At 43.9% G+C, this 24389-nt stretch overlaps 3 protein-coding genes across 4 annotated transcripts; 2 read left to right on the forward strand and 1 right to left on the reverse strand.

Moving 5' to 3' along the window:
• Positions 1–690: 690 nt before the first annotated feature.
• LOC138625720 (E3 ubiquitin-protein ligase RNF31-like) lies at positions 691–12533 on the forward strand. The gene is made up of 24 exons (XM_069706824.1): positions 691–819; positions 1887–2092; positions 2266–2412; positions 2553–2708; positions 2803–2859; positions 3675–3807; positions 3909–4070; positions 4157–4307; positions 4446–4597; positions 4728–4870; positions 5124–5381; positions 5926–6261; positions 7608–7793; positions 7894–8100; positions 8854–9027; positions 9130–9228; positions 9563–9652; positions 9803–9917; positions 10631–10743; positions 10862–10975; positions 11377–11425; positions 11563–11659; positions 11757–11922; positions 12379–12533. Exons 2-24 carry the CDS (start codon positions 1889–1891, stop codon positions 12424–12426), a joined length of 3357 nt encoding a protein of 1118 aa, XP_069562925.1. The 5' UTR covers positions 691–819; positions 1887–1888; the 3' UTR covers positions 12427–12533.
• Positions 12534–13849: 1316 nt separating this feature from the next.
• Positions 13850–20702, forward strand: irf9 (interferon regulatory factor 9). Its single transcript, XM_069706826.1, has 10 exons — positions 13850–13931; positions 14349–14420; positions 15075–15197; positions 15296–15476; positions 15691–15848; positions 16049–16133; positions 16984–17043; positions 17164–17556; positions 17852–17970; positions 19879–20702. The coding sequence occupies exons 2-10, from the start codon at positions 14364–14366 to the stop codon at positions 20077–20079; spliced, it is 1377 nt and encodes a 458-aa protein (XP_069562927.1). The 5' UTR covers positions 13850–13931; positions 14349–14363; the 3' UTR covers positions 20080–20702.
• A 7-nt stretch (positions 20703–20709) lies between these two features.
• Positions 20710–23496, reverse strand: emc9 (ER membrane protein complex subunit 9). 2 transcript variants are annotated; one of them, XM_069706830.1, is made up of 6 exons: positions 23326–23496; positions 22951–23150; positions 22574–22650; positions 22361–22430; positions 22102–22196; positions 20710–21646 (listed from the first exon to the last, which is right to left on the reverse strand). In XM_069706830.1, exons 2-6 carry the CDS (start codon positions 23143–23145, stop codon positions 21466–21468), a joined length of 618 nt encoding a protein of 205 aa, XP_069562931.1. In that variant the 5' UTR covers positions 23146–23150; positions 23326–23496; the 3' UTR covers positions 20710–21465. The 2 variants fall into 2 exon arrangements, with proteins under 2 accessions (XP_069562931.1, XP_069562929.1); XM_069706828.1 differs by having other exon boundaries at positions 22951–23153.
• Between the last annotated feature and the right edge of the window lie 893 nt (positions 23497–24389).

Below are 24389 nucleotides of genomic sequence, written 5' to 3' on the forward strand. Positions count from 1 at the left end.
TTTGCTTTGCTTGCCATGAAAGTCAGATAAATGGAGCTGAGTAGAAAGTACAACATTCATAAGAAACAATATAATATATAACACTGTTGACTGTGTTTCTTGGTTGTTTGTATATAATATATATAGATATATACTGTACTGTATATACTGTGCATTTTATATTTTATATATTTTTTACTGCTATTTTACTGCTATTTTTTTTATTGCTTTTCTATTATTCTATTATTATCTTATTGCTTCTGTATGCTGCTGGAGCGAAAAAATGTCCCCTCGGGGATTAATAAAGTAAATACCTAACCTAACCTAACCTACCCTAACCTACCCTAACCCTAACCTTAACCTACCCTAACCTAACCTAACCTACCCTAACCTACCCTAACCTAACCTAACCTACCCTAACCTAACCTACCCTAACCTAACCTAACCTACCCTAACCTACCCTAACCTAAACCCTAACCTAATATATAAGTACAAGTACAAGTAGCCTACCTTTAAATTGTACGTAAGTCCAGTTCTTTAAATGTTACTTTACTCCCATTTCCACGAACTACAAATTGGTAGTATTTTGAAACTATCGACTTTAGCTCGTACAACTTCCGCTTTTACTCTGAAAATCTGACCGGAAGTGGAGCAGGAAGTCAAAAGCCGTCCAACCGGAGTTCCGCGTTTATCGGCTGCTCGCGTCACACACGCGCGCGCGCGGGGGTCGAGGGGGCGCGCACGAGCTCCCCGAACCGTCACTTTTAAAAACGCTCATTTCTAACTGAAAGTCCGGAGGACACGAACAACCCGCTTAAACAAGCCCGAACCTCGGAGGCGGTAAGTTGACCGAGCAGGAATATTTAAAAAAGAAAAAAACACACACAAAAAAACAAACAAACAAACAAACAACCGTTTTTAAAGTTTCGGTTTCAGCCGGAGCGGATTGTTGTTGTTAGCTAGCTTCGTGTTTACGACGTTAACGCGCACAAAGTGACGTAACTCCCGAAATATTCTGTTTTTTTTACGGTAAAGAAACACGACTGGAAGAGATATCCGGTGGTTCCGATACTGGTGCTGATCACTACCGGGAGACCGAACTTATCGATTAGCACGGAGTTCCCCCGCTCCCCCCCCCCTCCTCCGTGTTATGACGTCATATCGTCGTATGAAGAATTAAAAGTGAAATTATTGAGGCTGAGAGAAGTTTCAGGTTTAAAAGTGATGCAGATTTACTTATTATTTAATAACCTTGTGTTGCTGAGTGTTTATATCGTGGACTAGTTTGCTGCTGAAGTCTTTTGACTGATTATTGAATGAATATTATTTCATTTCTGGGTGATTTTCCACACAAATGTTTATATTTTGTAAAACAAAAAACGGGGGCTGCAAATAACATATTTTTTTAATTATTGATTCATGTTTTTACAGCTGCAGTGATTTGTCCATTAAAAGAAAATGAACCGCAGGCTATTTTTAAAGGTGGATTATAAAATAATTCTCAGATTTCTGCTTCTTAAATGTGAATATTCTGCTTCTTTAGTCCTCCGGGATAATAAACAGAATATCTTTTGGTGGCGGTCGGCTAGTTGGGACAAAACAAAACACTTCAGGCTGATATTTTTAACCACTTTCTGACATTTTAAAGACCAAACAGCGACTCCATTTATTAAGAAAGTAATAAAACATTTTGGTTTAAATTTTCATCGCAATAATTATGACTATCGTCTTTTTCTTTTCATTTTATGAAGCTATTATAGAATAAGTGCAATCATAGTTTAGTGATACGTCTTATGATGAAGAAGAAACATTTATCGATCAGTCGAGAAATTGATCAGCAGATTAATTGATGACTAAAATAATCGTTATTTGCAGCCCTTACTGTTGATTCTTTGCTCCTCCGGCAGCCATGAGCGGCAGCGCCTCGGCCGTGCAGATGGACGAGGTCCGGACGAGGGCCAAGTCGCTCCTCTCCGCCTCCGGTTCGGCCCAGGACGTGAAGGTCGAGGTCCAGGCGATGGCCGCCATCCCGCTGCCTCTGTCGGAGAAGTACCGTCACTTCACGGCGGAGGCCATACTGAGGGAGAACGGGGCGGGTCGCAACAAACAGGAGGTACAAAAAAAACAAACACCTTTTATCTTGAAAATATCAGCTTGAATATTACAACTGATCTAACAGGTGGTTTTATGTTAACAAACCGATAAATATTTCACCATCATTTTTTTTTTTTAAATGCCGTAACCTCAATGCCTTTACTAACTTATCAGTGTTTATGTCTCCGTCAGGTTGTGGAGACGTTGACCCGACTGGTCAAGGCCTTGAGCATCCTGGAGAAGTACGGCTGCAACCTGACCTGCCCCACCAGGCCCCGATACTGGAGGAGCGTCAAGCACAACAACCCCGTCTTCAGAACCACCGTGGACGCCGTCAAGGTGAGAAAAAAAACTGAAATTAGCCTTTTAAAAACAAGTTCTTTGATATTTCACCTGATTGATGTTGTTTTATTTCCAGAAGGTTCTGAAAGTTTAAACGCTTTCGAAGAAAGATTTCACGCCTGCTTTTTTGTCCGCAGGGAGGCCGGAGAGTCCTGTACCTGTACGGTTACACCAACCAGCAGATAGATGGCCTCAGTTTCCCCGACGAAGTCTCCGAACCGGACACCGAAAAGGTCGCCGCGGTGACGCTGGAGGTCATGACCTTACGCACAGAAGTGGACATGCTCCTGAAGGTTTGTTTTCCAGAGCGAATCTGATCTTGTGTGCAGCTGTTTTTCTGTGTAAAAAAAAAAAAAAAGATTCCCTTCTCTGTGTTTTTTCCTTCAGGGCATTCATCCGAACCTCGAACACTTCAGAGACATCGTCCCGTTTATCATCCAGCAGGTCCGTACGCACGTTTCCTCTGAGAGAACTCAAATCTGTGTCTCTGAACCAAAAACAGTCACTTTGTTTTTTGGGGATTTGCACGTTTATCTCGTATATTTGAATCTCTGTAACAAGTGGCACATCTTATTTCTCTCGCGTGCACATCACGCAGATTCACCAGGATTTAACCGGCTTCCTCACATGGCAGCAAAATCTCACAACACTTTAAAAAATACAAAAACTTCTCTGGCCGGTCAAACCTGGACGAGATGATTATAGAGAAGCTGAAGATACTTTTTAAAACGTTACCTGCTAGAAAACTGGTGGAAAAGGGGAGTTTTTCTGCTAAAGTTTACATGACTCTGCTGGTATAAATACTTCCATGCATGTCTGATAAATCTTCTTAAGGTTATTTTAATATAATAATCTAATTCCTTTTCAATATATTAAATCCTCATTTAATCCCGACATAAACAGCTTCACCAGGATTTAATCAGTTCCTCACATGGCAGCAAAATCTCACAACACTATAAAAAAAAAAATTATAATAAAACAATTTAAAAAAGAAAAACAGTTACAGTATTTGTCCACCAGATGGCAGTAGAGGCTGCAAGCACTGCTGATTTCTGGTGAATTACACTTGTGAAACTCACTGATGGTCCGGTGATGAATCGTGGGGTCATTTTGTGTGATTTAATAAGAGAATTATACACAACAGTCCAGCGCACTCAAATTAAAGAGGAGGAAGCTGCCGCCGATCTGGCAACACGTCTCACTGCTGCAGATGTTACAGATGTGTAAATGTAACGCGAGAACTGCTGCTTTTCTTCCAGAACGAGCTGGTGTTCGACGCTGTAGTCGTCCCGCCTGGAGAGGAGCAGCAGGCGGACAAACCTCAGATCCCGCCTCCTTCGGCCGAAGCTGCTCCGGCGCCCGACATCGAAGCGGCGCCGAAACCATCCCCAGGTGAGCCGGTTTACTCCGTTTCATTTACAGAACATCCCTTTATGAGTTTATTCCCAAGTTGAAACCCACTCAGTAAGTTTCTTCTCCCTCTTCGCGTCCAGACGCTCCCGCAGCCACTGAGTGCAGCTTATGCGGCGGAGCTTCGTCTCTTCTTTGCCCGTCATGTGACAATCGAGCTTTCTGCGACGCGTGCGACGACATCTTCCACCGCCACCCGTCCAGAGCCACTCACAAGAGAGACAAGATACAGAAAACCAAGCAGGGTGAATACAAACATCTACAGCAGGAATGCATCACAAAACAAACTCGCTGTTTGTTTGTTTTTAAAGTCGCCCTGTTGTTTTTTCAGAGACCTGCAGCATCTGCGGTATTTCTGCCGTCCAGGCTCAGTGCTCCACCTGCGTCCAGAGGCTGTGTTTGAACTGCGACCGGCTCTTCCACTCTCACCCCGACCGCAAAGGACACAACAGGACCAGCTTGACACCGACCAAGACGTCCAGGTGAGTTGTCCCCCCCCCCCCCCCCCCCCAATTCATCTTCATCGTTGGAAACGTTCCTGGTTTCCATTTGTAGTCCGAGTCGTCTCGACTGTCTTCATCTTTTTACCGGCTGTGTTTGTTTGCTGCCGTGTTTTCCAGCCCGTCTCTGTCGCCGTGGGGATGCGCTCACTGCACGACGGTGAACGAGATGCGAGCCGTCCTGTGCGCGACCTGCGAGCGTCCTCGTCTCGCCACGCCCGCGTCCGGCGCTCAGGAGAACCCCGCGTCGATTCCAACGTCACCGAACACGGGTGAGACCGAGAGTTAACCACGTTGATGAGCTCGTTGTTTATTTTATTTTAACCTGAATTCATCCCTGAGAGATCTGACCTGCTGTGTTTGTGCCCCCCCTCTTCCTCCTCCTCCTCCTCCTCCCCCCAGAGTGGCAGTGTAAGAGCTGCACGGTGGTGAACGCAGGCAGCAGCATCCTCTGCGAGGTGTGTGAGCGCCCCCGTCTGGCCACCCGCCCGCCCGTCGCCCCGGTGACGCCGGGCCCCGGATCGCCGTCCGACGCCGGAGCGAAGGTTCGTCTCGTAAAAGCCTCCAACGCCGACGGAGACGTCTCAGACTGAATATTCCCGCTGAATTAAAACACTCGGTGTTCCTGTCCGGAAAAATCAAGCAGCTGCTCGTAGTAGACGAGCTCCAAAAAACAAAAACAATCTGATAGTAAATAAATAGTAATCGTTAAAAAGATCTTTCAATACATCTCATACATGTGTTGTTTTTATTTAGTCTTCGTCACATGAGTCTCATCCCTCCTCCTCCTCCTCCCAGTGGACCTGCCAGTTCTGCACCTTCGGTAACACCAAACCGTCGGCGGTGTGCGAGATGTGCGGCCTGTCGTGTAAAGACTCCGCCGGAGTGTCGCTGCCTCAGTCTCTGCAGCAGACCTCGTCCTCGTCCTCGTCGTCGCCGCCCGGCGCCGTTGACCAGTCGCTGACCAGGCCGCAGCCGATGCCCCGAGTCAACCTGGAGATGAAGAGGCAGAAGATGATGAGGGAGGACGGACTCACGCTCATCCAGCAGATACGAGTAGGACGAGGAGTCAATGCAGTCGCTCCACTTTTAACCTTTTTTTTTTATTTTTAAGTAATTTGTCCAAAGATAAAAACCTGCTGAGTCAGGAAGAATAAAACCTGCAGATTATTCTCAAATAATTGATTCATTATTAGGTTGATTTTTCATCTTCATTTGATTTCCAAGCAATTTACTTTTCCATAATACAAAACAAAGAAAAGCTCTGAGAATTAAATAGTTTATGCTTAATTTAAGCAATGTATTGATTATTATAGTATATTAGTATATAAGTATAGTATATATTTCTGCTGTTTTAGTGTAGATTATTTAATGGATGTTTTATTTGTTTTAAAAGAAAATGAGTTTGATTCCAGCTTCTTACGTCTGAAGAAGTTGATGCTTTTCTCAGATAAACAGAATTGTAAATTGGATATATTTGTGTTTTGGACCCTTTTAATGTTTTATATTTATTTATTTGCAATATTCCTCATTAATCCTCAGCATTTAAAAGCTTAAACAATGAACTGATTATGAAAACGTTGTGTTTTCTTCTGGACAGGAAGCGGAGAAGCGCGGCGTCAGCCCGGAGGAGGTGTACGCCGCGCTGTGCGTCAGCGGCGGCAGCAACACCAACCCCTGCGACTGGCTGACGTCGGAGCTGCCGCACCTGCTGGATGAGATCTGCGCGATGGCCGCCTCCGTGCAGCTGAACTACAAAACGGGGAACGCCGGGACGCAGCAGCCCGCGGTGGAGAGCGGCGGCGGCGGCGGCGAGGGGTCGGGGAGCAGCGGAGGCGCGAAGCTCTCCAGAGCGGAGGCCAAGCTGGCCTGGCTGACGGCCGGAGGAGACACGGACAGAGCGGTGAGGCAGCTGCTCAGAGACCGGCAGGTCAAGGTAGGAAAATAAAAACACAAACATGAACTCCTGACGGGGTTTCTATAAGTCTTTGATGTCATTTAAAAGTCTTCAAAGTGTCTTTATGCGACTGCCGGCTGTCAAGAGACGTTTTATAGCTGCAGATCAGACGGCCATCAAATAAAAGGACCACAAATTTTTTATCAAAGGGCCAGATTATGTCCCACGAGCCATAACCTTGCCACCGCTGCTGCCACAAGAGGAAGTGGTTGGTAACCCTCCCCTCCTCCCCAAACCCCAGCCCTCTCAGGAGTATTTTCTGCCTTTATTCATGCGAGGCTGTCACACAAGGGGGCGCCGATGAGCAGCTCTTCACAGCTTAAAGAAGAAATAACTGGAGAAATCAAGAACGTCTTCCAGTTTTCTGACCTTGAAACGATAAATGAGAACAGACAGTCTGTGTTTCGATGTCAGACGTTATCGTCCCGGTGAACGAGCACAAACTTCAGCCTGAAACAGGAGATGTTAAATGTAGGAAGGAAAGTTTAATGTGGGTCCGCTTCACCTGGTCGACTTGTTTTACATCAAGTCTTTCTTTTCTTTTTTTTATACACCTTTAAGATTGAATGAACGTTTTCATAAGTATTAAATTGAGTTTTTGAAATGGATTTATTTTGTCCACAATTTAAAGATATAGATGACATAGATTTTGTAGCTAAAACCAGTAAATGTTCAGCACATTCACTTAAAAATGTTGTTTATCAGTTCATAAATAATACAAAAATATTACATTGTATTATTCTTGAAATGGAAAATGAATCATCTAATCACTGCAACTTCATTCGTCCAGGTCGCATTAAATAAATGAATCGTATCATTATGAATTATTTAAATATACACGGCAGGAAATGTTACGTAACAATAAAATAATTGTTGTTTATTCCGTCATACTTTTCACTTTATTGCATGTTACGGTTTGATGGTGAAACGGGTGTTGAAATAACATTTTACGTGGCATTAAAAAGTCCTTTAAAAGTCTTTAACCCGATGAACCCGTTGCCATCTTCACTGTTGTGTAACTTTATGTTGTTGTGTAATTTTTACAGTTTGACACGAGGGATTCACAAACGGTCAGTCAGCTGATGGCAGGAAGAAACAGCAGCACAGTTTAGATGTGAAACACAAAAAAATGTAATTCATGAGCAAAAACTGTTGTTTATTCACAGAAGCAAATAAGGATCTTCAACTGCAAAGTCCTAAATAAGTTCCTCAAACTTTATTATCTGATGTTTCTTTTCCTTGTTTTTGTTGATGTGTCGTAGTTATCGATGTTTCCTGTTTCTTTGACCTGTGATTTTGTTGTTGTTGTTGTTGTTGTGGTTCAGATGAGGGAGCTTCACTCTCTGGGCTTCCGGGACGTGGCCCAGTGCGAGGAGGCCCTGCGGCAGAGCGGAGGCGAGGTGAAGGGGGCTTTGTCTCTGCTGCAGCGCCCCCTGCTGGAGCCCTTCCACCGGCAGATCTGGGCGGAGCAGCCCGAGCCGCCGATCGATCCCAAACACCCGGACAAACAGGTGAGACGTCGCGGAGCAGCACCGAATCCTGGCTGAAATACAGAATCTTTATTTCTCGTCTTTGTGGGGGTTGTGGTGTTTTGTTTCTGCCCCCCTCCAGAGGATGTGCAGGCGCCTGCTGGCGTTGTACGACCTGCCCAGCTGGGGGCGCTGCGAGCTGGTGCTGTCGATGCTCCAGGAGCCCGGCGTCACGTACTCCCTGGAGGATGTGGTGCAGGCGGTGAAGGAGTCGCACGACAGGGACTTCATCCGCCGGATCCTCGTCAACGAGTGTCCCTGCTGTCTGAGCATCTTCCCCCGCACCAAGGTGCGTTCAGCGATCAATCTTTATATCTATTCAAATAAATATTGCGTCAAACATTACGGGAAAGTTATGAAAATTCACGAGTAAAAGTGCATGCGAAGTGCAGACCGGATATAAAAGTGTTTCGTAGCTTCCGGCTCTGAAAAATTAGGCTGATGCCGAAGTTGCGTCAAGCTGCAATACCACCGAGTGCCACTAGAGGTCGGCTCCAAAAAACGCCTCCATAGACTCCCGTTCGACTTCTCTCTTAAAATTTTAAGTCAATTCATTTTTTCCATCAGTTATCTCCATGTTGTTAAAATCGCTCCTTCTTATTCGTTTTCTGGAGGTCCATCTGAAAATAATCCCGTCATTAATTAGAAAATATGCGTTTTTGGAGGGGGCGTGTCTGTTTTGATTGACAGGCCTGTGGTGCAGTAGCATCGTCAGGTTTCCCAGCTCGTCCAAATATGGTCACTTCCTGCTCCAAACCGCTCCGAACTAGCAAAGATGGCGCCGGCCAAAGTCCAAACTCGGTCGTTCACAAACCGACGGGTGACGTCGCTGCCGGTCGCCGCTTGCTCGGGAACTGTGTTCGTTTCCATGGAAACAGCGGCTAAAATGCAGAAGATACAGAAAAACAGCAAAGAGAGAGAAGAAACTATTTAAATATTCTTTAACTTTTTGGTCCGTGTACAGAGAAAAGTTTGATACGGTTTTACTGCACAGCTGCTGAAGCCACCTCCTCCTCTTCTCTTCCTCCTCCTCCTCCTCCAGATGCAATCGCTTACGTCCTGTCAGTGCTCCGTCTGCCACGAGTGTTTCCGGATGCACTTTACCATCACCGTGAGGGACAAACACATCCGAGACATGGTGTGTCCCGTCTGCAGCGACCCGGACATCAACGACCCCAAACAGCTGGACAGCTACTTCTCCACGCTGGACATTCAGGTGAACACAAAATAAAATAATCACCGTGGAATAAATGAGAATAAAAATGAAATATTTTTCTCTGTTCGCCGTGAAAAGTCGTAACTTTTTTTTGTTGTGCAGCTGCGCGACTGCCTGGATCCCGACGTGTACGATCTCTTCCACAAAAAGCTCACCGAGCACGCGCTCATGAAGGACCCCAAGTTCCTCTGGTGCTGCCACGTGAGTTCCAATTAAATTGAATTAGAAAGTAAAAAGTTGCTTCAATCAGCTCTCACCGTCCGGAGGTTTCAGCTGTTTTTGGTGCCTCAGTGAGTTCAGTTCGTTTTATTCACTCTGTGAGGAAACACGGGAGGAGACGCGTTGATTTTATGTCATCAAAGCATTCAGACTCACGAGATGTCAATCAGTTAATATGAATTCTGTCCTGCTGCAGCAAATAGTCAGAAATTAATGACCAACTGTTTTAATTATTGTTTTGAGTTGTTAAATAAAATAACCGACAGTAAATGACGAAACCTCCTCCTCCTCCTCCTCCTCCTCCTCCCCCTCTCAGTGCGTCTCCGGGTTTATCAACGATGAAGACCAGCTGAAGGTCACCTGTTTGTCTTGCCGCAAGAGTTTCTGTGCTCAGTGCAAGAAGCCTGTGAGTGTAACCCCTGTTTGTCTTCCTCCTGGTGTGTGTGTGTGTGTGTGTGTGTGTGTGTGTGTGTGTGTGTGTGTGTGTGTGTGTGTGTGTGTGTGTGTGTGTGTGTGTGTGTGTGTGTGTGTCCATTAACCGTGTCTCTGCCTGCAGTGGGAGCCTCAACACCAGGACGTGACCTGCGAGCAGTTCCAGCAGTGGAAGAGAGACAACGACCCCGAGTACCAGAAGCAGGGTCTGGCCGGGTACCTGAGGGACAACGGCATCAGTGAGGCTCCACACACACACACACACACACACACACACACACACACACACACACACACACACACACACACACACACACACACACACACACACACACACACACACTGAAAACCACAACTTTCATTTCGTGTTTATGTTCTGACTTCATTAAGAGACCAAAACTTTTTCGCTTTCCTTTCAACCATTTTTAAAGACCTCCTTCTGCTTTCCTCATAAAACCAGAAGTTTATCTTCTCCTCTTTTTTCATGAATGAACTTTTTTTTTTTTTTTTTTTTTTTTGTTGATTTTAACCCTTTAAAACCTGATTTGATTTCCTCCCGAATATATTCGGATCCTGAAAGTGTGAAAATGTCATTTTCTGTTTTACAGACAAATTAATCAAAAAATAATCGTTCACTTCAACACTTTTATCAATTTATAATAAATACTCTTATTTTAACACTTAAAAGTACATTTTTCTGCCAACGCTCTTGAACTTCAGGTCAAATGTTGAAGTGTATTTCTACTTTCATTGAAGTAAATTAACGGGAAGATAAAACGGGAACTGAATCTGAATATAAACTGAATTTTTCCGCCGTCACTGTTGACTCGCTTCGTTTTGTGGGAAGCAGATTTAGATTTTCTCCTCACATTTTCAAACCACATTTATTTTTTTAAGAACTATAATAATGTGTAATACCTCGTGTTGACCAGCATGTGGTGTCCTCCCGCAGCCTGTCCCCACTGCAGGTTCCAGTACGCGCTGACCAAAGGCGGCTGCATGCACTTCAGCTGCTCCCAGTGCCGCTACCAGTTCTGCAGCGGCTGCAACAACCCGTACCACAAGGTGTGATGTCATCACACCTTTTCTTGAAGGTTTTACATTTTCAGAAAGCTTCAGCTCCTCCTGACGTGTTTTTTGTTGTTGTTGTTGTTGTTGTTTTTTGTTGTTTCCCGTTTTGCAGACGGGGTGCCGGACGGCTCAGTGCACGTTCAACGGTCTGCACGCTCACCACCCTCGAGACTGCCTGTTCTACCTGAGAGACTGGGAGCCGCCGCGGCTGCAGGAGCTGCTGCGGGTACGAAGATAAAACGCGCTTTTATTTTGAAAGGGTTGGGAAGGTGTTGTTGGTTTTTTTCCAGGTTGAGGAGGACTGAAATTATGGTAATAATAAGAAGGATGATTATAAAGTTTATCGCTGGACAGATTAAATGCAGTCAAAACACTTTAAATATGAATAAAACCAGAGTTTGAACTTTAAGTTTTTGCTTCATGAATCAACAGGAAATTACTTTTTTTTATTTTATTTTTTTTTTTTATCTTTACGACTTTTAACAAAAAGTGTTTTAATTTCTGATTCACTGCAGATCAGATGTGAAAAAAAAAAAAATCACTTCACTTTAATATCCTGAATTAAAAACTGGCACGTTTACGTTGTTTAAATTGTTTGTGACTCAAAGGTTGATGTTTGTGTTTCAGAGGAGCGCCGTGGACTTCAACACGGATCCTTCTCTCGGGACTCAGACGGGTAAAACAAAGATTGTTTTTTATTCAGTAAATAAACAGAAAACATGAAACACTTTTTTATTTTATTTCTCCGATGAAACGTCAGGATTATTATTTCTTTAAATTGTTGTGAATGTGTTTGTTTTTTGTTGCTCGCAGACTCTTGCGGCGTGATGGAGCAGAAGGATGAAGGAGGCGAGCCGGCCGACTCGCCGTGCGGCATCCCGACGCAGCCGGGTCAGGCGGGACTCTGCGAGTGAGTGTCCGGACCCGGGTCGACCCCGAACACGCCGAGCGGACGCTTCTCTCGGGTTTGGATTTGTTTGAACGTCTTTGTTGGTTCCTTCCTCCAGGAAGCACTACAGGGAGTACCTGGTGAGTCTGATCAACGTCCACTCTCTGGACCCGGCGCTGCTCTACGACGCCCAGGAGCTGACGCGGGCCTGCGAGCGGTACCAGGTGGACACGCAGAGAGGAGACGGCGAGGAGGACAACGTCTTCCACGCCCGGCTGCTCAAGGTGGGAGACCGAAAGCGTGTTTCGGAACAATACCGAACCGAAAGAGCAGATTAAAAGGCTTTAAAGTGAAATATTGGCTTCAGACACCAAAATTAATACGCAAGAAAAAAGATTTTCTGCGATGTGGAGTTGTTGTTTTTTGTGTGTTTTGCAGTGACTGAACAAACGTGGATGTTTGACAAAGTAGAATAAATCTGACAGTTTTGTTTAAAAAGGAAAATAAATGCCAGTAAAATGAGACTCGATTGTTTTCGGCTGAAAGTTGGAAAAACAAAACGTGCAGATGTCGGTAAACCGCAATCAGCTGGTTGAGTTCGACGATATCTGCAAAACAAATCTGTTATCGTGCATCTCCGCTATAAATATGTTCATAGAAACACACGCAGACGTACAAGGATCGATCAGGAAGTTAAGATCTTAACGTCCTTCTGTTCTTTTTCTTTTGTTCCTCCTCAGAAACTGATGGAGGTTCCTCTCGGAGAAAAAGTTCCTCGGAACAAGTGAAGACTCCCGAAATCTAAAAGTTCATCGAGCGCTTCGGCTTTAAATGAAAGCAGCCGACCGTTAACGAGTTCGTCTCGTCGTTCTTTCTCGGCTTGAAGGGTTTTTATTTCTTCACAAATCATAAAGAAGAAAAATTTATTGTAAAGACGGAGATTTTTTTTTATTTTTGTGCCTTCTAAAATCACAGTGATGCAAACTTGAAACTGTCAAAGCAGCTAAAATGTGTTTTGTGACAGTTGGATGATTTTTCTCCTTCAAAGCTCCAATGATGACATTTGATCAAAAGTCTGTTTCAGAGTAATGAAGTCATTTTTAAGAAAATTATACAAATTAAATGAAAAGAAATTAAACATGTTATTCATCGTCGTTAACATTTTGTTCAAGTCTTTGTTTGTGGTTTTTCAATTTGGTTTTATATATGATGGATTAATGAGGTTAAAATCAGCTAGTTGGTTGTTGTTTTTAAAATGTGGATTAATTAACGTCCTTTTGGAGTTTTTTTATTCAAACTTGGCTTCAGTCGGATTTTGATGTAAATTTTCTGCAATTTTTTTGTCGTTACTGGAGTTTTCATAAATATATTCTGAATTTTAATTTGGTCCAATTTGATCAAATACAACCTTCAAAAAGTTTTAAGAAGTTTCCTGAGCAGAAGACTCGGTAACGATGTGAACGTGCAGCTCCAGAACTAATGACACATAATTATGTCAAAGATCAGATTTCTTTCTTTCTGTTTTGATAAGAAGTTTTACAGGAAAAAACAGAAGTGCCTCGTTGTGAAATAAAAGTCTGTTTTGAGAACATTTCTGGGCACCAATGAGGTAAAATAATATTTTTAAAAAACAACTTAATTTAATACAATACAATTATTAAATGACAAGTTTCTACGTGCCCACACTACAGTTTCTATATTAAATGCTGTTTGAGTAAAAAGGAAAGCCCCAAGTGGTAAACCTTTAAAGGGATATTCAACACATTTGATTTAATTCAAATACGCTGTAATGCCATTATTTACTACTGAGGATAAATGAATGGGTATTTTCACATGAAATAAGGGACAAAAGGCATTTAATTTATTTAGCGTGTATGATTTGATTTTAAGAAAACCCTGTGAGGATCAAATTTATATCAGAAGGACAATAGTTACTTTAAAAAAAAAGTAATTTAGGGCCTTTAATCAACATTTAACAATGTTATTATTTAAGTCAAAAATCTGCTTAATACTCAAGTTTACATTAATATACAGCTAAAACACAAATTTCATTCACTTTACAATTTACTAGAAAAAGGCTTTGCTGAGATTTAAAGTCTTGATTTCGTGAATAAAATGTGATGAAATGTAAAGAGTCTATAGTAAAAGTGCTGTCGCCCCCTGGCGGCCAGCGGGCCGAGTGTTTCTCTAAAGTCACGTGATTTCTGGGAAGAGGAGCTGCCTGCAGTGCGCTTCAGATCCGGAGTTCAGACACTCGTCGGTCCGCGGGCAGCGCGCAGGAAGCACCAGAGAGGTAACCGAAAATCCACTTCCTCAATCCGACACCTTCGCGTCTATATTTGATTCGTTTTGTAAAAATAACCTGTCGCTTCTCATTTCTTTGCCTCGGAACCAAAGTCCACGTCAAAACTCGCACGTTTTGGAAGCGGCTTGTTTGTTTGAATGTTTGCGAGCTGGTTGACGTCTCGACTTTGAGCGGAAACTCTTCGCCTCGATCCGCGTTCACATTCAACTGAAATCGACTTTTAGTGATATCTTTATGTTCGCTTTATATTTTAATGTAGATTTATTCCACATAATTGTGGTTAGAAGAAGTAATTGAAGTCCGAGGGGGAGGACCGCCCGCCCGCCTGGTGACTTGCGTCTGACGGCGGTTGTTTGTTGTTGTGGTTTGTTTACGTCAGTCTGTGTCTTCTGTGGTTGTTTACAGCTTTTCAAAGGAGTTATGGCGACAGGGAGAATGCGCTCCACTCGGAGACTGCGCTCCTGGATCGTGGAGCAGGTGGGTGTGTGTGTGTGGGGGGGGGAGGAGGTGGTGGTGGGGGGGGGGGGGGGAGGAAGGGCGGAAAAATGGGCTCCACTGATTAAAAAACAAATAAACAAACCCAGCTGTTGAAGCCAGTGGAACTAAACATGATCCCAACCGGAAGTTTAATTTGGCTGCCAAATGTGCTGAAATGGTCTTTTTAGCACCAAAACAAACGTGTTTTGTTTTTCTGAATAAATTCTGTTTCAATTCCCAAAATAAAAATAGATCATTAGCCTGAAAGTAACTTGAATATTTTTCAGCATGCAGCATTTCGATTTGTTGTTGATCCACTTTTTAGAAGTGAAAGTTCGTTTTTCTGTTATAAACTTATCAAACTACGATGAAAGTGCAGCTCAATCACACCATTTTAAAAACCGTTTCAGCAGAGACCTGTCGGCCTGCAGCTAATCATTTTATATTTGATGGACTTGTTAATCAGAATATCTATAATATATTATTATTATTCTCATCTTCAAATATTTTAGCAGCCTAAAAACTAAACATATTTACATTATAACAGTAAAAAACTGAGAAAATAGAAAATCTGAGTAACTACAACTACCAAATTTGTGCATTTATTTATGTATATATATAAAACTCTCCTGTTGTGTTGTGTGGCTGCTGCAGGTCAGCAGTGGGAAGTATCCCGGGCTGACGTGGGACGACGAGGCCAAAACGATGTTCCGCATCCCCTGGAAACACGCCGGGAAGCAGGACTTCCGCAAAGACGAGGACGGCGCCATCTTCAAGGTCCGGATGCGTTTAATCTAATCTGATAAATCTGCTCATCGGAAACTAATTAACTGACTTCTAACGAGACCAAAAAAAAACCCTTCTGTCCTCCGCAGGCGTGGGCGGAGTTTAAAGGGAAGCCGACTAAAGGCGAACACGACGGCCCCGCCTCCTGGAAGACCCGCCTGCGCTGCGCCCTCAACAAGAGTCCAGAGTTCATGGAGGTGATGGAGCGAGCCCAGCTAGACATCTCGGAGCCGTACAAGGTCTACCGCCTCGTCCCCGTCAACGAGCAGGGTGAGGCCTGACGTTAGGACATCATTTGGCTTTTTAAACAGCCTCCAAACAAAGCGGGTGATGTTGCTGTTGGATGGATCGATGCCGCCTCATAAATTATCCTTTAAAACCACAGGAACCGAACGGCAACAACCGATCCGGTGACTCGTTGCCGGACCGGCCCCGTTTGTTTATCCGCTGTTCGGTTGATCGCTCGTGTTCTCTCCGTGTTCAGGTTTGTTGTTGCCCGTGAAGAAATGCAAAGACAAAGCCGCCAGGAGGCAGAAGAAGAAGAGGAGGAGGAGGAGGAGCAGCAGCAGCAGCAGCGAGTCGGAGAGCGACGACGGCAGCCCGGTCAAGCAGATAAAGGCCGAAGAGGTCGCCTCTCAGCTGGTGAGTTCACAGGGAGGAACCGAGATATCCCGAGATAAGGGATTGGACAGCAGCGTGGGCGTCCTCTGCTGCCACCTGCAGGCCAGACTTTACATTCTTTGCCTCAACTCGGTGAAACTTGGTTATTGCTTCCTCGCTGCGGCGCCTTGTTGGGGTGAATTAAGACGTCGGTGTTCAGCTGTGAACTTTGTGATTGTCAGTATGTGGAAGAAGCCGTGCTGCGGAGCGACATCACCGTCCAGACAGAAGAGCCCACTCAGGTCACCACCATCATACAGAGAGACGGTGAGTTTACCTGCATTTATTCTGCTCTTCCATTGATTATCTGCTTTAACATGTTGTCACAAAAGTATAAAATACCATCTTATCAAAGAAATCAAAAATCATGGACGTAGCATCGTCCAAAGTATAGTAAAATATACTAGAGTAGGACTTTTACATCATATTTTGGACCACATGCTATTTTTATTCATATTTTAGACGACACACTTTTTATTAATGTTTTATGTGATATAGCCTCATGAATTTTTTTATTGTTTGGACGGCAAAAAAGTCACACTACAGCATGTCGTCCAAAATGTAGAGAAAAAGTACATTTTGTGCAACAACAAGTATGTCGTCTCAAATATTTAAAAAAAAAAGTCATACCATAGTATGTCGTCCAAAAAAATTAAAACAAATACGTCACACAACTTCCCAAATATTATAAAATGTCTTGGTAGAGCACGTCGTCCAAATATCATCAAAACGTCATTCTTTCGTATGGCGTCCAAAAAGTCAGACAATAGTACATCGACCGAAATATGAAAAAAAACCTCGTACTCTTGTACGCGTGAGACGATAGTATGACGATAGTAAGTGTACAATTGGGGGGGGGGGTTCACACAAATAGATTTTCCTTAACGGGAAATAAATTTAAAATATACAGCAAAAAAGAGACAAAAGTCCTATCGACACTTTAAGATGAAGTCAGAGTTCGAGATGAAATCTAACCACCAAAATCACAGTTTCCTGCATCACCTGCCATCAGTAACCTTCAGCCAGCAAAACAAACACCTAATTCAACCAATGACCTCATTTAAAAAAACAATCAGCTGATCGCTCACTTTTGTCTTCCTCACCTTCCTCTCTGCAGCGATCGATGAGATCCAGCTGGACGTGCGGATCGAGGAGAGCGTCTCTGCTCCTGCAGGAGGTGAGAAACGTGCTGGGAACGCATCTGTGGATCTCCCCCATTTGATATTTTAATTTATTCATATTTAATTTGACTTTGTTTAATCCTTCGATCCTTCCTCGTGTGTCTCTGTCTCTACAGTCCAGGACTCTTTCAACGTGGCAGTTCACTATTTGGGACACGAGGTCCTCAGACGTCAAATCCAGGGCGGCGACGTCCGGATAACGTACCTGCCGTCGTCTCTGGTTCCCCCGACGCCGACCGCCCTGAGAGCCCTGAGGTTCCCTCGCATCCCGCTGCCGGAGCCGCCCTCCACGCTGCCGACCGGCGAGGAGCGGCAGGCCCTCTTCACCCTGCTGCCCTTCATGGAGAAAGGCGTGGTGCTGACCTCCACGGCCAAGGGAGTGTACGGACAGAGGTTCTGCCAGGGGCGGGTCTTCTGGACCGGGCCGCACACGACCACACCGGGCCTGCACAAGATGGAGAGGAACATGAAGCCGGCGCTGCTCTTCTGCAAAGAGACCTTCAAACAGCGTGAGTCATAGATGAGTTTCTAACTGTTTTCATGCTTTAAATGGACAAAACAGTTGAGAAATGAAGCATAAATATGTATTAAACTCACCTTTTTAAGTATCAATGTGTATTAAACTCACCTTTTTAAGTATCAATGTGTATTAAACTCACCTTTTTAAGTATCAATGTGTATTAAACTCACCTTTTTAAGTATCAATGTGTATTAAACTCACCTTTTTAAGTATCAATGTGTATTAAACTCACCTTTTTAAGTATCAATGTGTATTAAACTCACCTTTCTCTCTGTCATAATCAGAACTGGATGACTTCCGTATGAGCTGCAGCGTTGAAGCTCCTCAGTGCGGCTTCACTTTGTGTTTCGGAGAGGAGCTGAGTAACACAGAAGACCCGTCCCGGAAACTGATCATTGCTCAGGTAAAAGTGAAGCGCATCATCAACACACTCAAAACTTTAAATCAGTCACATTTATTAATATTAAATCATCTCTTCATAAACTGCGTTCGTTTCGAGGTCGAGATGTTCTTTCGCCCACATTTACTCTTAAAAACCGCCAAGTGTGAAAATAGAAACCGTGTTTACATGAATAGTTACGTTACTTCTCTCGAACACTGCGAGCAAATATAATTATTTTTTTGTTGGAAAAATTTAGGGAAATAAATTGTGTGTTTTTTTTAAATTGAGCTGCTACCTCATAAAGAGTCACACGTGCTCTCGTCCTCAGATAATCAGCACGTTGCAGAAATATCCGGTTATATTTGAGCTCTCTAGAATAAATGTTCTATAAATATAATTCATCACATGAACCACTGAATCACTTCCTGTCTTGGCTATGTATTTTCCAACCTGTCAGCAGTTGGTTTGTCTTGGTGATGAGAGGAAGATGAAGATAACATCTTCATCAGAGCTTCTACTGCAAATATTTATTGAAGTCACAGGATTTTTGAAAAATTGCAAACTCAAATATTATATATTTTTATATAAGGAGGTTGGTATAATTTGCATTTATTATTGTGATCAACAACTGATAAACAGCATCAGGGGACTTTAGTGAAGCTTCTTTGACGACATCCTTTTCAGCCCTTTTGTGAATTCCAATGATTACAAATTATTCTTATTTAATTTTTTGCTTTTAATGTATTCTGTGATACAGTCCGTCCTGCTGTTGATGTCCTCCCCGTGTGGTCCACACAGCACGTCCCAGTCTGTGGACTCAAAGCAGTCCTGCAGGGTGTCTTTAGCCTCCTGTGTCCACCTCCTCACAGTCCTGGTGGTCACAGGCTGCCTCTGCACCAGGGGGACATACTTTGGTGTCAGCAGGTCCGGGGGGGGGGGGGGGGGGCAGTAGCACTGTATGCATCCATGGCATTAGCATACAGCAGGTCCAGAGTTTTATTGTTCCGTGTGGGGCAGTTAACATACTGGTGAACAGTTGGCAGAACTTTATCCAGACTGGTTAAAGTCTCCAGTAACTAACAAAAATGCACCGGGATGCTGAGTCTGAAGTTTGGACACAGTGGAGTGGATGGTGTCCACTGCTGCCTCTACGTCAGCTGATGGAGGAACGTACACAGCGATAACAACGGCGGACGTGAACTCCCTCGGTAAATAATAAGGACGCATCCCCACGACTAGCAGTTCAATGTCCGGGCTACAGAAACGTTCCTTCACACACGTGGTCGGGATTGCACCACCTCTCGTTCACATAGACTTCAATCCCTCCACCTTTCTTCTTGCCGCTCTGCACAACGTCTCTGTCCGCCCGAACAGTCCTGAAGCCGGGTACGGCCGCGCTGTGGTCCGGGAGATGTGAGTGCAGCCATGTCTCGGTGAAACACATGATGCTGCACTCCCGGTACTCTCTCTGGGTCTTTACCAGCGCCGAGCTCATCCGTCTTGTTGTCCAACGACCTCACGTTCCCCGTTAAGATCTCCGGTACCGCTGGTTTATATTTCCTCCTCTTCACCTTCATCTTAGCTCCGGCTCTGCAACCCCGCCGTCTTCTCCGAAGTTCAACGGGGATCTCAGGCCTCGCTCCGGGCAGCAGCAGTAGAGGGCTACTCAGCGCGATCAGCTGATCACAAGAGTAAACAATAACAGAGCCCCCAGCCAGAAACGTGGAAAAATTACGGTCCATTACGGTCCATTTAACTGAACACGAGAGAAAGAAAAACAACAACTCCAAAGAGGAAAAAGGCTTAAAAATACTACTAACAACACACTCGGGAGGAGCTGCTGCTACAGGCTGCCGCGAGCGCGGCGCCATCTTAGGCATCGAATTACAGGAGAATTTTGAATGACTTAAGCTCTTGTCTCCGGTGCAGGTTTCTCTGCCGTGGGCCGAGCAGCAGGTCCTCAACACTCAGTCCGTCTTCCAGTCCATCTCCATCCTCCAGTCGCTGGCCAACCAGTCGGGAGAAATAACTCTGAACCTGGTGACGGTCCCTTCGCCGACCTCGGACATCATCGCCTGCGGGACGCTTTCGGGGATCTCGCTCCAAGAACCAGAGTTGTCCCACCTTTAAATCCGCACTTAAAAAAAGAGGCTGAGCGATACATGTTTATCTATCACGTTTACCTGCATCATGTAAAAAGAAAAAAATATACATTTTCCTCCAAATTAAAACCACCCAGACGGACGTAATTCAACCGATTTCGTAATAAGAGTTCCCGTATCGCTCGGCCTCTGAGCAGATCGCACAAAAAACAGATTAATGGCACATAAGAAAAAAAAATCAAGTTCAGTCTTTGGGAAGCCAAAACTTAAACACTTTTAAAGAATGGAAATTTAAAAGGAAAACTTTCTTATCGGACTTTATTTTCCCCCTGAAAGTGGATATTTTTAGGGGGATGCACCTTATGTCTTTGAAGTTGGTGTACTGAAAAACACTACATGTAAACCAACACTTCACCAAGCAAAATGTGATGTCAGTACATTCCTCCGGTCAGGGCTGCGCAATTCATTTTCCTGTGGTTCCCAATCTGTGGGCTGAGGTCCCAACAAAAGGTCACAAGGAGAAAGATTGAGAGGACAGAAAAGCAGACAAATCTCGTTTCTGCTGAATTACAGGAGAATTTTGAATGACTTAAACTTTTGAGTTGCAGGCGTGGCTTCGTTTTTAAAAGGTCACAATTGGAATAGGTCGCAAATATGTTCTATAGTCTTTATACGTCAAATACCAGTTTAATCGTATTAAAGGAAGGTAAACGCATAATAATGACCTTCAGTAGGATTTTAGCAGTAGTGAGCAACAGCTTTTCATGCACATTTCTTTCAATGTATCGCTCTCTTTAAACTCAATGCAGTCGTATCCTTCTTGTTGTGAAACACATACACGAGTACATTTTACAGATGTGGGTTAATTGTTGGGTTTTAATAGATAAAACGTTTTAATGATACAGACAGAATGACGCCATCAGGATTATTAAAGGAGAAATGCATCTTCTGTTAGAAATCATCAGATGGAATATTTTGTGCCTTTTTCCACGTATCATGTGACAACGAGTCTGATTTATAAGTGTCTACTACCTTTTAACATTCCTACAGAGAAGTTGAGGTTAGTGGTTTTTTTTAGACATTTAAAAAAGCTTTTAAAATGTTTGACTGTTTGGGAGCAGAAATAAACAGCGCAAGCGTAGAAGTGTTGGAGGTGGATTTAAGGTGGATTTGTCCGTTAAATCTGCAGGTTGTTGGGCTGGGCCACAAGGCACAGGCTGTGGTGAAAAATATGTAAATACTTTTTTATTTATGCTGTAAATTCTTGTTCAGGTAAAAATAAACTTCTTCCTGAACCACGTGTTGAGCGTGTGGTTGTGTCGGGTTATTAAAAAAAAAAAAAAAAAAAAAAACGTGACGACAACGTCGGGTCAGAACATAAATAAATGTGGACAAACAGATGCTACTTCTCGGTCTAGATGTTCCCGTTGGCCGGCGAGGTGAGCTCCGCTATCTTGGTGTTCAGTTTCTGATTGGTCCAGTCCTTTGTGATGTCGTCCAAGTGGGTGTCAAAATCCACCAATAGCGCGTGATCGCCCGACTCCAGCATCTGGCCGGCGATCGCGCGGGTCTCCTCCCACTGTCTCAGCATTATCCTGGGGGGAGGAGCGGGGGAGGGGGAGGAGTGGGATGGGGGCGGGGGGGTCACTGTTTTAAAATAATTTTGCTTATTAAATTAAACTTATTTAATCACAAAACAGTCACAAGGATTGAACAGCTTTGTTTAAATCTGTAAAACAATATTTCAGTTTAAATACAAATCAAAAAGTCCTGCTGATCTCAGTCCTCATGAACGAAAGGAACCAAATCAAGTCGTCTCAGTTTGTAATATTCTGATAAACGTGAACTGTAATTTAATGAGTTTAAGGCATTTCATTGTGTGATGATGTCATCATTTTTTAGTTTTTGTCCTCTTCCCGACCTAAAGTCTGTCATTCCTGACACACGTCCGACCCACAGCTGCAGAAGAGCGAGCGTCTCTTTGCACAGTTCGTTGATCCACCGCGGCGCAGAGCTCGACGTGATCGGGTCGAGTCCGGTCGGCACTTACGTGTGTTTGTCTTTGAGTATCCATCTTGAATCTTTGCGCTCGTACATCACGATGGGAGGAACTCGATAGTCCGGAGACATCTTACCGCCGTCGAGCTGCGAAAAAACAAACATTAAAACACAAAGAACAAACGCAGGTTGTTTTTTTACATTTGCAAAAAACTTACATTTTGAAATCCATAAGGGATATATTATTATTTTTTATTTACAAAACTACCGATGATAAAAACCAACAGGCAAAATATACTTGTTGTTCTTACCATTAACAAAACCGCGCTGTCAAACTGCTCCGCAATCTTGTCGGCTATCTTCTGCGCACACGGCGTCGGGCTGTCGAGGAAAAACACAAAATATATATTTAAATTAAAGCTGGAAAAGTTTTAGGAAACATCTGAAAAGGATTCAGAAACTATCTCGAACCAGTTCAAAATGAAAAGGAGGAGAGGTTTTCTTTAGGTGTCTGGAGAACTCGCCTGTTATCTGATGCGCAGGCGTTGGCTTGATAATATCCCACAATCCTCTGCTGAGTCTGTGAACACCACACGTCCACCTGGAAGAGAAACTTACAATAAATCAAAATAAAAAATGTCCCACTTTCACACAAGACACCGTGAATCCGTCCCCCGGAGTCAGACTGTCAACACCGAGTCCCTCCGGGACATTCGATCCATGCAAACCACCTGAACTGTGGCGCCATGGCAACAGGGTCCCCCCCCCCAGACATGACAACCACTCCTGAAACAGTCACCCCCCCCTCCCCCCTCCCTGCCAGCGTCTCTACTCATGTCCATCAAAGGTTAGAAATACCTAATAGATCATTCTGGGAGGACACAAAACTTTGACACTACACCTGCGTGAGGGCCAGCTGAGTGATGGGGGCCAGGGGCAGGTGGGAGTGGAGCAGGGGCACGCAATCTGTCACGCACACAGCGCCACCTGCCGAGCCGGATGACAACAGCAGGCCGTTGATGCTGCACCGCGGAAACAGACAGGCGTGCAGGTACATCTTCACGTAAGCCTGACAGGACAGCTCCACCTCGCCCATGACGACTACTGCGAAGAAACACGCGTTAACACACCCGTAAAGAAACGCGTCTCGACAACAATGGTGATTTCACGAGCATTAAAAACAGGCTGACGTCACGAGCGGAGCGGAATTGGCCAAACCGGCCGTGTTAGCATTAGCACACGAGCTAATCGGGCAAGAGGTGAATTCAAGTCTTACCTGAGGAGAAATATGACTACTGAACGAATACGTAGTTTCGACAAGCGGGTATTAATAATAATAAAAAAGCTTTTGAAATATAACGGTTCATAAAGGTTTTAGAGAGGCCGAGAAGAGGTAACCGTTTCAGTTGACAGCTAAAAAGAAACGTCTCAACGGCTGCCTCTGGCCCCGCCCACAGTATTTAGCTGCAACAATCTGATTGGCTGGGATAACTGTTTTCGTAATCCGATTGGAGCAATAACCTGCCAATCACTTCTTCAGCTGTTGTTACCGTATGTACGTGCCACAGTAGTGCGCCATCTATTGGCGAGGAGGAATCTTGATAACGATTTAATGCAGGATAGATTAGAAATCAAGAGGAAAACAAACGTGTTGAATTTAAAGACTTTCTTCAACATGAAAACTCTGTTTTGATCTTTTTATTTAGCACTACTTTACATTAGTTATGAGGTAGGTGTGTGTAAGCCTCATGGTTGAAATGCACTTATTGTAAGTCGCTTTGGATAAAAGCGTCAGCTAAATGTAATGTAATGTAATGTAATGTAATTTAATGTAAGCACTGTATCGTTGTTGTTGTTTTTCCTGGTATGCTTTTTTTGCATTGTCAAGCTTTTACGAAGAAATACAATTTGTAGCACAGCAAAGCCTTCAGCAGATGGTGCTGTTTTGTGGATTGTTTAATCCTACTAAGATGCACTAGTGTCCTGAAATGATTGTAAGAAGTGAGTTCAAAACATTATGAAATGGGCTTTTTCATTTATTAGGACAACTGCAAACCTTCACAATAAAAACCTGCATGAAGGCCAATTGAAGATTTAAGAAAACGTAGAAGCCATTTTGGCATAAGGAATTTTCCCTTCCAATAAGTAAATGTATGGCTATATTTATAGATCTAAACAAAAAACAACAACTCAAAAAGTACTGGTGTTGGCATGGTGTTTCGTAATGTTTCTGCACAGGCCAATGACCAGATTTGTTTGTCCATCAAAAGCCCCTCGCCATCCTAACAAAAACAAACCACCTTTTAGCATTGAACAGCCCTGACCTGATCTGACCCAAAA

The sequence above is a fragment of the Brachyistius frenatus genome, unplaced genomic scaffold (assembly GCF_029030835.1).
Source record: "Brachyistius frenatus isolate BFR_SWC_R1_liver_20210118 unplaced genomic scaffold, ASM2903083v1 Contig_65, whole genome shotgun sequence".
Lineage (NCBI taxonomy): Eukaryota > Metazoa > Chordata > Actinopteri > Embiotocidae > Brachyistius > Brachyistius frenatus.